This window comes from Saccharomyces eubayanus, chromosome X (assembly GCF_001298625.1).
Source record: "Saccharomyces eubayanus strain FM1318 chromosome X, whole genome shotgun sequence".
NCBI lineage: Eukaryota > Fungi > Ascomycota > Saccharomycetes > Saccharomycetales > Saccharomycetaceae > Saccharomyces > Saccharomyces eubayanus.
In genome coordinates this window covers 70,295-86,108 of record NC_030985.1, presented here as the reverse complement: position 1 = coordinate 86,108, position 15,814 = coordinate 70,295, and the positions used below count along the sequence as shown (strand labels likewise).

General features: G+C 39.0%; 11 protein-coding genes across 11 annotated transcripts; 4 read left to right on the top strand and 7 right to left on the bottom strand.

Annotated features, from left to right (window-relative positions):
• Positions 1-7: 7 nt before the first annotated feature.
• On the bottom strand, positions 8-337 carry PFD1 (prefolding complex chaperone subunit; the record flags this gene model as incomplete). Its single annotated transcript, XM_018365956.1, has 1 exon — positions 8-337. The coding sequence occupies one exon, from the start codon at positions 335-337 to the stop codon at positions 8-10; it is 330 nt and encodes a 109-aa protein (XP_018221162.1).
• Positions 338-566: 229 nt separating this feature from the next.
• ATP12 (ATP synthase complex assembly protein ATP12) lies at positions 567-1,547 on the top strand (the record flags this gene model as incomplete). The annotated part of the gene is made up of 1 exon (XM_018365955.1): positions 567-1,547. One exon carries the CDS (start codon positions 567-569, stop codon positions 1,545-1,547), a length of 981 nt encoding a protein of 326 aa, XP_018221161.1.
• A 110-nt stretch (positions 1,548-1,657) lies between these two features.
• RBH1 (Rbh1p) lies at positions 1,658-3,466 on the bottom strand (the record flags this gene model as incomplete). The annotated part of the gene is made up of 1 exon (XM_018365954.1): positions 1,658-3,466. The coding sequence occupies one exon, from the start codon at positions 3,464-3,466 to the stop codon at positions 1,658-1,660; it is 1,809 nt and encodes a 602-aa protein (XP_018221160.1).
• Positions 3,467-3,776: 310 nt separating this feature from the next.
• Positions 3,777-5,045, bottom strand: MNN11 (alpha-1,6-mannosyltransferase; the record flags this gene model as incomplete). The annotated part of the gene is made up of 1 exon (XM_018365953.1): positions 3,777-5,045. One exon carries the CDS (start codon positions 5,043-5,045, stop codon positions 3,777-3,779), a length of 1,269 nt encoding a protein of 422 aa, XP_018221159.1.
• A 250-nt stretch (positions 5,046-5,295) lies between these two features.
• GON7 (chromatin DNA-binding EKC/KEOPS complex subunit GON7) lies at positions 5,296-5,670 on the bottom strand (the record flags this gene model as incomplete). Its single annotated transcript, XM_018365952.1, has 1 exon — positions 5,296-5,670. One exon carries the CDS (start codon positions 5,668-5,670, stop codon positions 5,296-5,298), a length of 375 nt encoding a protein of 124 aa, XP_018221158.1.
• Positions 5,671-6,166: 496 nt separating this feature from the next.
• On the top strand, positions 6,167-7,048 carry ATG36 (Atg36p; the record flags this gene model as incomplete). The annotated part of the gene is made up of 1 exon (XM_018365951.1): positions 6,167-7,048. One exon carries the CDS (start codon positions 6,167-6,169, stop codon positions 7,046-7,048), a length of 882 nt encoding a protein of 293 aa, XP_018221157.1.
• Positions 7,049-7,219: 171 nt separating this feature from the next.
• On the bottom strand, positions 7,220-8,980 carry MNN5 (alpha-1,2-mannosyltransferase MNN5; the record flags this gene model as incomplete). The annotated part of the gene is made up of 1 exon (XM_018365950.1): positions 7,220-8,980. One exon carries the CDS (start codon positions 8,978-8,980, stop codon positions 7,220-7,222), a length of 1,761 nt encoding a protein of 586 aa, XP_018221156.1.
• An 888-nt stretch (positions 8,981-9,868) lies between these two features.
• Positions 9,869-12,421, top strand: SWE1 (tyrosine protein kinase SWE1; the record flags this gene model as incomplete). The annotated part of the gene is made up of 1 exon (XM_018365949.1): positions 9,869-12,421. The coding sequence occupies one exon, from the start codon at positions 9,869-9,871 to the stop codon at positions 12,419-12,421; it is 2,553 nt and encodes an 850-aa protein (XP_018221155.1).
• Positions 12,422-12,764: 343 nt separating this feature from the next.
• On the bottom strand, positions 12,765-13,339 carry RPL39 (60S ribosomal protein eL39; the record flags this gene model as incomplete). The annotated part of the gene is made up of 2 exons (XM_018365948.1): positions 12,765-12,914; positions 13,334-13,339. The coding sequence occupies 2 exons, from the start codon at positions 13,337-13,339 to the stop codon at positions 12,765-12,767; spliced, it is 156 nt and encodes a 51-aa protein (XP_018221154.1).
• Positions 13,340-13,989: 650 nt separating this feature from the next.
• On the top strand, positions 13,990-14,382 carry RPS22A (40S ribosomal protein uS8; the record flags this gene model as incomplete). The annotated part of the gene is made up of 1 exon (XM_018365947.1): positions 13,990-14,382. One exon carries the CDS (start codon positions 13,990-13,992, stop codon positions 14,380-14,382), a length of 393 nt encoding a protein of 130 aa, XP_018221153.1.
• A 302-nt stretch (positions 14,383-14,684) lies between these two features.
• RPS14B (40S ribosomal protein uS11) lies at positions 14,685-15,521 on the bottom strand (the record flags this gene model as incomplete). Its single annotated transcript, XM_018365946.1, has 2 exons — positions 14,685-15,091; positions 15,512-15,521. The coding sequence occupies 2 exons, from the start codon at positions 15,519-15,521 to the stop codon at positions 14,685-14,687; spliced, it is 417 nt and encodes a 138-aa protein (XP_018221152.1).
• Positions 15,522-15,814: the final 293 nt, after the last annotated feature.

Here is a 15,814-nt window from a genome sequence, read left to right as displayed (position 1 = left end):
TCTTATATCAATTCTTCATCATTGCCTTTAGATTTTCTATAGTCTTTTCAACAGATGTTTCTAAATAGTTTTGCTTTATCTTCAATGTTTTCCTTTGTTCTAAAAGAACATTTTCATCATGTGATAAGTCATTGACATATTTGGCTTTCTCTTGCAAGATAAACGATTTTCCACAGGATCTCCACAATTTATCCGTTGGGTAAGACTCTAGTTCTTTTTTTGTTAGTTCAGCCAGCTTTTCTTGTCTGTCCAAATATGCTAATTGTTGGTTAACCATGTCTAGTTGCGTTCTAGAGTTTCTTAAACTCGCTGTCATTTCTTGTGCTATCTGAGACATCTTGGTGAATATATGCTATACGGGTTCTACTCCTTGCTGGACTTCTTGCCTGTCCCCTTTTTATCTTGGGTTCGTTGTCTCAAAGAATTATATCTACATATCATTACTTTTTGATTTATCATTTCTTAAACTCTATCTCCAGAGAAAACAAAAAAATTTAAGGTAGAGGAAAAGAGTAAATAAAAAGAAAAATACTAGAAGGTAGCAAGCAAATATACAAGAGCCCCAAATGTTGACATCACTGAAATACGGGAACTGTGTTGCCAGGTCAATTAGATCGACAATCCCTCGTTTCTATTCACTAAACGCTCAGCCATTGGGCACAGACAATACAATTGAAAATAACTCACCTACAGAGACAAACAGACTGAGCAAGACTTCCCAAAAATTCTGGGAAAAGGTGTCATTGAATAGAAACGCTGAAAATGGAAAAATTGCATTACAATTAGATGGGAAGACTATAAAGACTCCCCTAGGAAACGGTATATTAATTGATGATACAAGGTCTCTTTTAGCATACCTATTAAAACTAGAATGGTCATCGTTATCCAGTCTCTCGATCAAAACGCACTCTTTGCCATTGACCTCATTAGTGTCGAGGTGCATTGATTTAGAAATGACAAACAAACCCGGCTGTGATCCTCAATTGGTCGCAAAGATCGGTGGTAATAGTGATGTTATTAAAGACCAATTGTTAAGATATTTGGATACTGATACCTTGTTAGTGTTTTCGCCCACGAGTGAGTTTGAAGGGAAACTACGTGCTGCCCAAAATGAGTTATACTTGCCCTTGATTAAAGGAACCGAAGAATTCCTATCCAAATTTTCTTCCCAGCATGATGACATTCATTTACAGGTTTTAGATGCTGATATCCATGGGTTACGAGGTAACCAACAGCCAAATGTAGTTAGGGACGCGGCTATGAACTACATGAACAGCTTATCACCATGGGACCTGGCTATCCTTGAGAAAACTGTACTAACTACCAAATCGTTCATCTGCGGTGTGCTATTAATGGAAAACAAGAAAATCTCTGATAATCTACCCCCTGGCTTGAAAACTGACATGGAAAAAATTGTTCGTGCTGCCACTTTGGAAACCATCTTTCAAATTGAAAGATGGGGGGAGGTTGAAGATACTCATGACGTTGACAAAAGGGACATCAAWAGGAAAATTCATACTGCCGCCATAGCCGCCTTTAAGCAATAATCTATCCCGTTTTCATATTTATTCTATTACTATATTTTAGAAATATATATACATGCATATATTCAAATCTTGTAAATAAGCAACATATATTATCGACAAAGAGTATTGATCTAGTCAAGTGTTGAATCGATGACGTCCTGCGTCAAAGTATGGGGTATTATTACTGAAGAGCACTTCAGTATCGAATGCCTGTGTTCCATCGCTGATGAAACAGAGGAAACTTCACTTGAAACAGATTCCATGGTGCTTGAATGTGACATAGTTTCCACATGGCATGTCGTATAAAAGTTTAATAATGGTAGTAACTTATCGTTGTCGCTAGACCTGATATTCAGAATGCCGGTCAAGGTGCACATTAATTCGTTTGGTGGGACACGTAATTGTATGTCCTGTTTTGTTGATTGCGTACATTTTATATCATCACTCAAACGAATAATCAAATGGTGGAGATTCTTGAACTCAGGGTCATGAGCTACCATAAAGCTTCCCATACGTAGTCGAATAACACTGAGTTGCAATTGAGCCGAAGAGATTTTTTTCCACGAGTTGTTTGACCAATGACTTATTCGAACATTCTTGATAGAAAGGACAGTGTTTTCATCGGTGATTACCATGTCCATTGAGTTATTTTCTACATCCGTAGAAGGGTAAGAAATTGATTGGTAACTACCAAACGTGTTGTCATGAAACTCATAGTCTGATATACTACTCTCTAAACCACTAATAGATTCATCACTGATATCTTCATCGAGGGATATATGCCCCTTCAAAGAAATATCATCAAAATCGTTTTGAATAGCAAACGATAAAGGAATTTGTAGAGGTTTTGACCTGTGTAATGAGCAAACTGTATTTGAGGGCAAGGATCTTTTGTTTTCTGCAGAGAATGGTACGAAGTTCTCTCCTTGGGCCTCCACATCGAGATTGAGGCCTAGCCCAATATTAATTTCATCAATGTTGTTTAGTTTATTGAATCTCATGTGGCCTTTGATGAATGTACTGTCATTAGCCGCCTTTGCTGCGAACTTTTGGAAACTCGATTTCCATTGTGTTATCCATGAGATTTGATCCAGGCTAAGTATTTCCAATTTTAAGTTTTCCACTTCGGAAAACGTTATCACTGCTCCGATTTCATTAATGTTGTTGATCTCTAAATCTCCAATCCTGAAAATCGGATACAGCAAACTTTTTCCCAATTCTAGGATTTGGTGATTCTCTTCAGAAACGCTGTTGAAAATAGTTTTGATAGAATCATCCGAATTGGGCAGATTGCCAGAGCAAACTTTGAAAAATGCCAATCCATCGGGTATATGAAGGATCTCGACTAATATATCGGAAACGTTTAATGTCGGGATTGAGAGTCTAAAATAACCTCTTTTGATGACATGCGTAGGATTTATCTTCATAGACGCAACCAATGGATACGCTTCGTCCGATATAAGATGAACGTTATCATAGGTGTAAGTGGTACAGTTTGCCTTATTGTATACGGCCCTAAATGTAAAATCAAAGTCTACAAAAAACTTGGCTAATATTTTATCGTTTATAAGGTTCTGGTAGCCTTCTAATCTGGAGTAAATGCGTATAATCAAATGCGGAAAATCATCCATTTCCGAGCATTTCCTAAAGTTGGGTGTAGCTGGATCGAGTATCAAGGAAATACTTTCCAATAGAATCGTTTGATATAAACGTAAAACTCCCAGATCTTTAAGCCAAACTGAGAGATAGGCCCTCACATCTGAGATACCACCGATTGAGCCGTGAAATGAATAAGTAGCGACGATCGATCTAGCAGCACTGACGACCTTTGTTAAACGTTCATGTAAATGATGCGGTATCGATCCATATGTTTGACAACCATAAATAATGGCTTTTAACGTCGAGATCGTCTTTTCCTCTTCGCGCTTGAATAATTCCATGCTACGTGTACTCTCTTGCCACACAGTGCAATATAGAAATGCCCAAGGAGATCTACGTAGTATTTTTAGTTGTCCATTGTTTCAAACATTTTTGGTATTGTTCCTTCTGAAACTCTTCGTGAAAAAAATAGAAAAAAAAAGCCAAGAAATAAAATAAAATTGACGCGTTTTCGCGCGTCAGTAAAGATAAAGAATGTGCGATTAGTTTCTTTATCTTCAAAAATATTAGTGTTATTTGTTTTTTTTTGTTGTTATTCTTTTTATATAAATACACGGTGGCAGTTTAAGACTAAGTTAGGGTATACAGTTATCAGGATTTCTTAATTTTCTCGTACATGTTTCTTATCTCGCTGGCACATGTACCTCTTGACCTACAGCCCTTGAAGGAAGCGGCCAAATCACCTTCATTGTAATGGTACGCGTCGCCGCTGGAAGCACCGTTTCCTGCCTCGCCTTCTGAATCCAAAGAAGCATCGTGTTGACTTGCTAAGACCTTTGGTATAACAATTGCTGTCTTGCCCAGTAAGGTAGGATGCCATTGTAAAAGGTGACCAATAGCATAACCAAATTTATCACCTTTAGTTTCCCATGGAAAATTTCTTAGCAGTGGATCATTCAAATAGTCTACCAGAGCTTGGCCATGGAAGTCATTAGCAACGACGAAGGAATATGTATCGATATTACCATCTGTATCATGGGGAATAATGATCTTGGCTGAATTCAAATCAAAATGATTATACGTTTTGATGTTTGAGTTAGCCACGACTGGAACGTTTCTTAGTAAAGCCAGATCCAGAATCTTAGGATCCAATAGGTATTTTTGTAAAGAAAGGTCAAGGTTCATCAATAGTGCATCTTGATCAACAAAATGAATGTATTTGGCAGTTGGGAAAGCATGCATGGCAGCTCTTATCATCAATGGCTTAACGAAGTCATAGCTTTGATCCAAATTTTGGTTCTCCAAAACGGGCAAAAATTCCTGTATCCAACGGACGTAAACACCGTATTGGTGCTTTTGAGCATAATCGACTCTATTTTGAACAATTCGAATAACGGTTTCCATATCGTAGTTTTCGAAATCTATCAATGTGACCACAACCACTTTCGGAGCATCGTTGGTTTTACGGTATACCAATTTACCGTGGTCCAAGAAAGAGCGCTTTACCAGTAGAACTTGATCTGTGGTCTTTTTTTTCTCTTCATCGGTTAAGGCATTCTCTTCGGCTTTTAAAACCAACCTCTTGGTACCGTCCACTTCCAGTCTTGTATTGTAAAGCCCCTTTACAGTAATTTGCTTCAATACAGGTAAATGCTCTACATGTGGGAAGATCAATCGGCTGGAAGCAGGAATTTCGTTAATATAGAGTCCATGAGATGGAGGATGGGATACACTCATGGAACGAGACATTGGATAGAATCGGCTGGAGAAGAAGTAAAGAATGCAAACGAAGGTCGTTATGATTGATAGAAATTTACAAGTGCCATATTTGTTCTGCTTGAAACCAATTCTATTAAACCATTGAGACCCCGTCGATTTCGGCGAATACGCCTTGCCCTTTGTTCTTGGTTTAATTGCCATCTTCACGAGTCCTAACACAGCTAACACCAACAACAAACCGGCAGAAAGCTCTCAAGCTGAAAATCGGTCTCTTCTAAAGATGATCGATTTCTCTCAAATGTATTGCCATAATCGTGTGTTTATTTTTCTTCATGTTAACGCTCCAAAGCTAGATGAGTATCACTTGACACGGAGATTTATTCGTCATTTCTACCATTAGATGGGCTTCTCTATGTACCTATACACATACTGCAGCACTACACACCATTAGCTAATCGGCTTCCTCCTCGGTGTCGCCACCGTCCAGCAGCTGGTTGATCTCTTCCTGTATCCGCTTTTCGTCTGCGTCCGCCTTCTTCTTCTTGTTCTTGGCTAGTTCCATCCTTTCAGTCAAAAACTCATTGATGTCGTCCTGTAGACCCGTCAGCTGCGTACGCAGCTGACCCAAGTACGTCATTTGTGTTCCGCCCTGTACCCTCTTGGGTTCTGAGGGCTTGTCTCTGTCAATTTGTCCAGCGTTCAGTACATGGTCACTGGGGCCTGTGGTTCTGCCCTCTGTGGTCAAGTACCTCGGGTCGTCGGGTATTGGCACAAAACTCTTATTGACACCGTCTGGTGCACTATACTCTGCCATCGGTAACGCCATGAGGAAATATGCTAAATTCCAGTACAACGGCCTCGATACAGACCTGCCTGACCCTAGCTGCCGCGGGCCATACCAACTGTTTCGTAACCGTAAAAGACGGTTTTGAACTATTCATTGTATAACGCACGGGTAACGACGATTTGTTTAGGCGAAACCAGTGGCCAGAAAAGATGAACTAAAACAAGAAGTGAGAATGTCTGTAAATTGAACCGCAGAGAATGATTCCACGAGTGATTATAACCGTGGTCGCCGGGGTGCCACAATAAATTGTTATGGGCCGTGTTTACCTCCCTTTGTAGTACCACTTTAAGGTTCAAATTGTGATGCACCTCATCATTTTACACGGAAGCCCCACGTGCGGCTGTAGCGCAATCCTCGCATAATACCAATCCTTTAAATAATAGATCTTGAGCATAATTATGTTATGTCTAAGTGTTGCTGACGGACGAGGTATTCGGGCTTGAAGTAAAGAGTCGGCGTGTAACATAACGTAGCGATGGCGGCCATGAACAATATCCAGGTAGAACGCGGGTTGAGGTCTACTCGCATCCAGCGCAGGAGTGACAGCAGCGTTCATGATGAGGTGTCACCGTTTGAGATGGTGGAGTTTTCTGGGAGGAATTTTGAGCTTGATTTCCATAGGCTAGAGTCGTTTGATGATGTACGGGTTATCAATAACCCTGAACTTTCGCCGAAGAGCTCATATACTGCCATTAGTCACAATGAGGGGCTGGAGCCTGCAAGTAGTGCCTTTGAAGTTCCCTCCGACGAGATTGCTATACTATCGATATCTAGCAGCGGTACTAAAAGTTCACCACCATCAGACCAGCCGGGCGCCAATCTTCGCAATATTCAATATTCTACTAACTCCGATAGAATAGATGAGTGGTGTTTGAGCAGCCACTTCTTCAATGGGTTGCGACAGAATGTATCTCAGCCAAACGATAGCACCACTCAGGGGTTCCCGGTTTCCTCTTTCAGGGAAATGGAACTCCACACATCCGCAAGACTAAAGAAGCTCACAAACAGCCAAAGAATTGCGGTGCAACAGCTATCAAGAGACTTGTATCCCATTTTAAGAACCTGTCGCCGTACAAAATCCCGGGGACCTCTTTTGATATACCGTCAAGAAAGACTATATGATGATATACCATCGTTTTTCCCACAGCGTGACTCCATTTTCAGGTATTATTCGTTGCCTTTTGAATTCGACAGATTTTCAGACGTCGATATAGAGTCCTCGTCGCCTTCACGACTGGCAGATGATAATTTTCGAGAACCGTCAAACCGCTCATCAAGTACTGCATCTTCGTCGGTGGAAAACAGGTCTTGGTTTGGGTGGACTTTGCTTTCTAGGTTTCTGGATAGGGAATGGTAGAAGGGAGCGATTCTTTTCATTTCAGCTAATTGTCTGAAGACCATCGAATAAGTGTTCCTCCTTTTTTTTTTACAACATATATACGTTTTCTTTGTAAGTATATAAACTACATTCTACTATACAGGCGAATGGTGAATTATTATTCTATTAATATTGGATAACTGGTTGTTTTTAATCTTTCTTTTCCATAAATTCTTTATGAGTGCTCGTTAAATAATCAACATGATTAGCCAAGTATTTGCACATTTCATCCCATTTGGGTGTGTTGATCTTATCCTCGAAATACTTGAATTTTATAACTTTGTCCTTCACAGGAGTACAGAAGGATTCTTTCATATCGTCAAACAAAAATAGTTCGAAATCCATTGCATACCGTTGCGGTTTCCAGAATCYGCGTACTTGTTTACCATCGGCACTAATAAACCTATTTTCGCGGAACAAAGTCCATGGATCCGCCTTGTAATAACTTGCATGAATAAACATAATATCCAAATCAGAGCCATCATCATTTAACATCAAAGTTTTCAAGAAACCATCATCCAAGTTATAGTCTAAATCCAGTTTGGAATATTGATCGATGTTAGCTTTAACCTTTTCCTGGGCTTTTTGATATTGCTTGTAATCTTGCTCAAAATTATGCTGGAGCAAAGCAAGGCCTTGGTAATCGTTCGTTTTATAAAAAAAGCCATCGAATTCAAATTTGGTTTTAATCTGATAATATGGTACATTCAGAGCATGGGCGGCGGCAATAAAGGTTTCTTTGTCACCTTCGCCTGCAGTACCTTGAGAGAGCATTTTATAATACCAGCTAGGCCCATAGACATTATAATATAATGCCAATAGCAGTGTGTGGAAATGACGAACCTTATCGATAACCATTTGACCGGATTCAGAAGTTAAATCTGGCATGGTACCATCCATATCATGTAAAGGAACGTGTCTCAAGAAATGGTCTTGCATCTCCTCTGACGTGTATTCCTCTGACTTGCTGACGAAAGGATCATAACGAGACACGGGGGAAACATCATCACTGACAAAACGAACTCTTTTGCTAGTGTTGATGGTGGAACCTATGATGTTGTAAAAGGCAGGAGGAGTGACACGTCTCCAAAGATCGGGCCACATAATCAACCCAGTATCTTGGAAGGATGTTGTGTTGAAGACAAGATCAAGATTAGTCACTGGATAATTATCCGCATCGATGAAGATTATGCGCTTGAAATTGGAAATTATCAACCCAAAGGCTTTTAACTGAAAATTGGTGAGTTCCAGATCACGCAACGACGTCGAAGGAACGATATCCGAGAAATAAAGACACTTACCGTTATGGTTGGGCAACCAGTTTTTACAAAAATCATCGTCGCCTTCGTCCTGCGGTGGAATGATGACTTCAATAGGCAATGTAGTGCCTGTTTGTCTAAGTTTCTTGATCATCGTATAAGCCAGCACAGAGTACTTCCCACCTCCGATGGTGACTATCCCTTCGGATTCGGGAAAAAGAGCTTCTATTTGCGAGGTGGAGTAATTTAGCTTTCCTGATAAGATATCCGTAAACTCATTGTGCATATCCGCTAAATTTGCCAGTACCGTTCTATTCAGCTTGTAACATTTACTCAAGCTCTCGTAACTCAGGCTATCATCGTGCGAAGTATCATGAGCAGCCACGTTGTTCGCAAATACACACCCTTCCACAGCGTGCAGCTCACGCAAATCGGGGTGTGCGTGCAAAGGTTTGGTTTTGACGATAGCATCAACCAGTAACGTATAAAAGCTGTTTCTGTTGCTGGACCCAGTCAGATTTGACAATCTCGACTTGCTGGCATCGAGCCAACTAGAGGACGCGTCTTTATGTACAGTGCAGAAGAATACAACCAGCACCACCGCGCTGAAAAGGAGCTGCAGGATCTTTCTTTTTTTCAGCCTGATCAACATTAGGTTTTCGAAGCTGTTATAGTATGGCGATCGGTTACGATCAAACTGAACAAAACCGTGTATGCTAGTGGTTGCGGATATACGCTACTTTTTTACCACCATATAGATAAAACTATAGAGCCATTTTGGTCTTTATAGTTGTCAATTGCCCCTCACAGATGAGAATAAAAAAATTGCGCGAAAAGAAAAGAAAAAAATAAGGCACTAAGACGCACGGAATAGCAAAGGTCTGCATCAAGACAGGTTACTGCCGTATTACGAGCACTAACGCCGCAATGCTGCGACTCCAGCGATAAAGTTCAGCAGCTTTTTCTCCTCAACTGCGCACGATTTGGCGGCCACTATATCCTGCGATTTGCTTAAATGCTTGTGTTAAAGGGTTGGCTCCAAGTTTCAAATGATCCTGCAAAACGAATGAAAAAACCATTTATTATAAATGGTTGTAAACTCCATGAAAACCTTAACATGTGCTCGAGAATCAGGGTCCGATAGATAAGGGGTCGTCCGTATTTGCTGTGGGAGTCAATCCACTCATAAGCCTCTCTAGCATTCTTAGGATCACGTGATGATATATATTCACTTCTCCGGGTAATACTAAACGCGAAAAGATTAAATTTTCTTTTTTTTTTTCTTTTTTTTTTKSWATTTGCGACGCGACGCGAAAAAAGCAGAAAAGTGAAAGAATGCTGGATAGGAAATAAACACAACTGATATAGACGTGTATGTCTGTGTGGTAAGCAAACTTTCACCAAGGGCGCCCTGGTGTGACTATCTTATTCAGCATCTTGTGTGATTGTATCAGTGAAAAGGTGAAAATTAGCCAAATCCTTATAGTCTAGATAGAGCAGTGCTGGGGAAAAGTAAACAAATACGCGCACAAGAGAACAAATGAGTTCTTTGGACGAGGATGAGGAGGACTTTGAAATGTTTGACACCGAGGACTCCCTGTTCATGGGGAAGAAGGCGTTTGGGAAAAAGGTTGATGAGGATGATGAGGACGACGGTGCTGTAGGAGGGAGTACTCCGACGAATAAATTAAAATTTTATCCGTACTCGAACAATAAACTGACGAGAAGTACGGGTACTTTGAACTTGTCGTTAAGTAATACCGCTTTATCAGAATCTAACTCGAAATTCTTAGGTAAGATCGAAGAAGAAGAAGAAGAAGAAGAAGAAGAAGAAGACGAAGAAGAACATAACCATGATGACGAAGAGGAGGAGGAAGAAGAGGAAGAAACCATGGATTCCCGTATAAATAGATGGTCTCCCTTCAACGAAACCGATAATGTTGCTACGCCTACTGTCAAGAGATCGATGGACAGGACCAGCAGTCCCAGCTTCCTTGGGCAGTGGAACCAGCGATGGTTCCCCGCAAACCAGAGTCGCAATGATAGTAACCCTCCTTCCTCTTCATACACCGTTGCTAAGCCCAACCAGTCTGTCTTCACCTCTTCGGGACTCATATCTAAGATGTCCAGGGATTCTTCTTTATACCCTACAAAACTAAGAATACCAGAAACACCAGTCAAAAAATCTCCCTTGGTAGAGGGAAGAGACCATCATCATATCCATCTTTCGAATTCTAAAATCATATCCTCTTCACTAAGCGTGTCTCCCTTGAACTTTGTCGACGATAACAATTTACACGAAGATCTTTTATTTTCAGATTCTCCATCTTCCAAAGCTTTACCCTCCATTCATGTATCCGCCATAGACTCATCCCCATTAAGCGAGACTAAATACCAATCACATGACCGTAACAATAGTCATAGCAACATTCTGTCCCCTACTACCAGTTTGATCACAAATAATTCTCCACAGACATTGCATTCCAACAAATTCAAAAAAATCAAGAGGACTAGGAATTCTGTCATTTTAAAAAACAAAGAGCTAACGAACAGTTTACAACAATTTAAAGACGATCTGTATGGTACAGACGAAAATTTCCCACCTCCTATTATAATATCAAGCCACCATTCAATCAGGAAAAGCACCCAGCATTGTCAACTTCGTAACCCTAACGACAATGACACCGATGAAGAGATTTCTACTCCAACTAGGCGAAAATCTATATCAGGCGCAAAACCACAAACTCATTATGAAACGAAACCTTTATCATTATCTTCAGCATCGGTACCAACTAAGTCAAACGCAGAGACGCATTCTATATCTTCCACAGACTCCTCCCCTTTAAATTCTAAGAGGCGTCTAATTTCCTCGAACAAATTATCTACAAATCCAGATTCTCATTTGTTTGAAAAATTTACAAATGTGCATTCTATTGGCAAAGGCCAATTTTCCACTGTTTACCAAGTTACATTTGCTCAAACAAACAAAAAATATGCCATTAAAGCCATTAAGCCGAATAAATACAACTCCTTGAAACGCATTTTGCTAGAGATAAAAATACTAAACGAAGTAACGAACCAAATCACGTCGGACCAAGAAGGTAAGGAATATATCATCGACTACATTAGTTCGTGGAAGTTTCAAAACTCGTATTACATTATGACAGAGTTGTGTGAGAATGGTAATTTGGACGGATTCTTACAAGAACAAGTAATTGCCAAGAAGATGAGATTAGAAGATTGGAGAATTTGGAAAATCATAGTGGAGTTAAGTTTAGCGCTAAGATTCATCCACGAATCATGTCACATTGTACATCTAGATCTAAAACCAGCCAATGTCATGATAACTTTTGAAGGTAATTTGAAACTAGGTGATTTTGGAATGGCTGCTCACCTTCCCTTAGAAGATAAAAGTTTTGAAAATGAAGGCGATAGAGAATACATTGCACCAGAAATAATTTCAGATTGCACTTACGATTACAAAGCAGATATTTTCTCCCTAGGTTTAATGATTGTTGAAATTGCTGCGAACGTTATATTGCCGGACAATGGTAATGCGTGGCACAAGCTAAGATCAGGCGATTTGTCAGACGCAGGGCGGTTAAGCTCTACGGATATCCATTCAGAATCATTGTTTTCAGATACTACGAAAGTCGATACCAATGATATATTTGATTTTGAAAGAGAAAACACTACAAACAACAGCAACAACAACAACACCGCCAATACTGCTACTGCTATTACTACCGCTACTAATACCACCACCACCACCACTACTACTACTACCACTACTACTACTAATAATAATAATAATAATAATAATAACACTCCAACAGGTAATATCACTACTACTAAAAATGGTCTGGTTCTGCATAAAAGTTTCAAAATTCCCGCATGGGTACCGAAGTTCCTCATAGATGGCGAGTCACTCGAAAGAATGGTTCGATGGATGATAGAACCCAATTATGAGAGGAGACCCACTGCAAATCAAATTTTACAGACTGAAGAATGTTTGTACGTGGAAATGACTCGTAGTGCAGGCGCCATCATTCAGGAAGATGATTTTGGGCCCAAACCAAAATTTTTTATATGATATCGAACAAAAGAAAAGTTATATCACTCAATCGCTTTTGTGCCTACCTGCTCACGGACTCTCCTATTGTATTGTATTAAATAATGCTAATGATAAATAAGAACACAATGACACGTTGTTAGAAGGCGTATGGGCGCCCCATCATGTAACACAAACTATATAACACTTAATAATATTACTTTTCTATTATGAAACCTCAAAGATATTATTTACAGATGTAGTAGATAACAACCGTTAAATTATAATATATATATAGACTGAATACAATGTACTATTATTATATATATATTGAGAATAAGGAAGACAAATTACAAAAGACTTTAAACATAGAAATGTTTTTCGCTTAAATGTTCATCTTAGTTCTTCTCCAGTTTCTTCTCTTAGCGTTGTAACGGATAGTGTTGTTAGTTCTCAATCTGACCCATTGTGGCAATGGTCTGTTTTGCTTCTTAGCCTTAGCCATTTTTTGCTTGGTTCTGAAAGACTTTTGAGCCTAATTAAAACGAGAAAAATCATGCACACACAAAGTGAACAGTAATAAATTTATGTTAGTAACGGTATTCGGGCTTTTAAACTTATCAGAAGTCTTCGTTAAACGGAATTAATCAAAAGGATTCGTGTAAATGCGAACTAGATGGAACAACCAGGTCTTTCAACAATTTATCTTTTAACCAATTTTTCAACTACATGGGAAAGATATTTATGGTCCTTTTTTATCAGTTCTTAGTCCTGGTCAAATATGTTTCCTATTAATAGCAATAAAACATTTTTATGAATCTCTGTATCTATTGGTTTGCTTTTATATCCCGTTTTTGGTCCAAGTTTTTGATGTTAAAATACTCAGAGGTGTTCGCTATTCACGTTTGATTACCGAAGCATCTAACAATGGTTTATAATATCCTTTTAACATACAGCCATGTTTATCTATCTGTGTTTGTTTGCTTAGTATCTTCAAAAATTGAAAATTATATAGATATATTTAAAAATGTAGCAATTATATTAAATACAAATTTTAAAGTATCTATCAGAATTATGAACAGTTCTCAATTTCCGATAGGCAAAGGTCGAATTGCGTTAGTGAGGCCGGGCAGGGCTTGAGGGGAAGGGATTTCCTTTACTGGGGGCGGAGGCCTGCCTTGGTTCCAACGGCAAGAGGAATTCTCTGCCTAAGTTTTCCCTTTAGTGAGAGTTCTCTGGGCCGACGGGGCTTAAAGCGGGCAGGAGCAAAAAACGAGCTGCATCATGCATAATTTTGAAAAAAACTAAAAAAAAAACGGCTAAATATGTCCCGTTAACCCACACACGCCACCTATATTTGGGTGATTTGTTTTTATACATCCTAACACCGCACATCTGCAGAATAGGCCGCGAGCAACGCGCATTTACAACTGGTAAGGTAATCTCTGGGAAAAGTGAAATATTCTCTGGATACATTGTTTGCAGCTAGTCAATCTCAACTTGGATAATCTAAATTAATAGGCTTTAATTCTTACTTTGCTATATTTGTTATTGCTAAACTATTTTTAAACCATTATTTCGAAAAGTAAAGAACAACATACATATCCAAAATGACCAGATCTTCTGTTTTAGCTGATGCTTTGAATGCCATTAACAACGCTGAAAAGACCGGTAAGCGTCAAGTTTTGATTAGACCATCCTCCAAGGTCATTATCAAGTTTTTGCAAGTTATGCAAAAGCATGGTTACATTGGTGAATTCGAATACATTGATGACCACAGATCTGGTAAGATTGTTGTTCAATTAAACGGTAGATTGAACAAGTGTGGTGTTATTTCTCCAAGATTTAACGTCAAGATTGGTGATGTTGAAAAATGGACTGCTAACTTGTTACCAGCCAGACAATTCGGTTACGTCATCTTGACCACCTCCGCCGGTATCATGGACCATGAAGAAGCCAGAAGAAAGCACGTCTCTGGTAAGATTTTGGGTTTCGTTTACTAAGCTATTCGTTAAAATAACTTTTTCAATAACTTTTATATAACATAACAAACAAACCATAGTCTCATAATTTTTACCCCATGCGTAATATTATACATTTTTTTAGTTTCCTACTAAATACTAATATTTGTACTTTTAAAATTTTCGAAAAAAATAAGGAAGTAATGTTTACTTAATATGATTAAAGTACAAGTTTGGATATGCAAAATGCTTGTATTGTGGTATTATTAATTACACAATGATATTTAAAATGAATAAGCAGAGATATGAACTCTATATTGCGTGAACAAAGTAGCAAGAGCAAATCATAATCTTCTACCTCTTCTACCACCCTTCTTTCTGGTGGAGTCAGATGGAACTGGGGTAACATCTTCGATACGACCAATTCTCAAACCGGATCTGGCCAAAGCTCTCAAAGCAGCTTGACCACCTGGACCTGGAGTCTTAGTTCTAGTACCACCAGTAGCTCTGATTTTGACGTGGACGGCGGTGATACCAACTTCCTTACACTTGACGGCGACATCTTGGGCAGCCAACATAGCAGCGTATGGAGAAGATTCATCTCTGTCAGCCTTAACCTTCATACCACCAGTAACTCTGGCGATGGTTTCCTTACCAGATAGATCGGTGACATGGACGAAAGTATCGTTGAAAGAAGCAAAGATTCTTGCAACACCGAATACTTGGGAATTGTCACGAGCTTGAACAAGGTCTATACATGATAAGAGGTATAGTTGTTAGTAAAAAATGAAATTCCTTGGATTTTTCCGATTATTAAAAATAATAAGCGAATGAAAAGTCACTATCTAACAACCATTTAGTTACAATCTTTTTAAGATGAATATTCTTAATTTCAGATAATACAGTACTAAAATGAAAACGGTGGATTCGTAAAATGCTAGGCCAACGAAGTGTATTTCACCTCTTAGCTCAGAATTTTGTACTCGGAATCACAAAAGTTCAGGAATGGACATGAGCAACGCTACTTAGCTTCTTAAAAGATAGTTAAGAGTATTTCATATCCGAAAATCCAAAACTACAGTAACACAAACACGCGCCGCACATTTCTAGTCTGCATCTGATAAAAGAATAACTAAATGGTTTTAAACAGGATATCACCCCTTTCACGTACCGTTAGCCATTCTTAATTATTATCGATGAGTTATAGCTTTTAGTTGATTTTTTTATTCAAGAAGATAAGTTGTGAGGTTAATTAGAAAAAAGTTGCTTGTTATATAGACCAAGAACAAAAAACAGCAATTGTGCGTCCTACCATCTTTTTTACTGCTCGAAGCATTCATAAAAAAATACATTTTTAAATTAAGCGTTTACGGTGTGGTGAAAGGATGTAAGGCGCCAGGTTTACACCACGCACTTAACTTGATTGTTAAAAAATAGTCCTGAAAAACATCGAGGATTTTAGGATTAAATTATG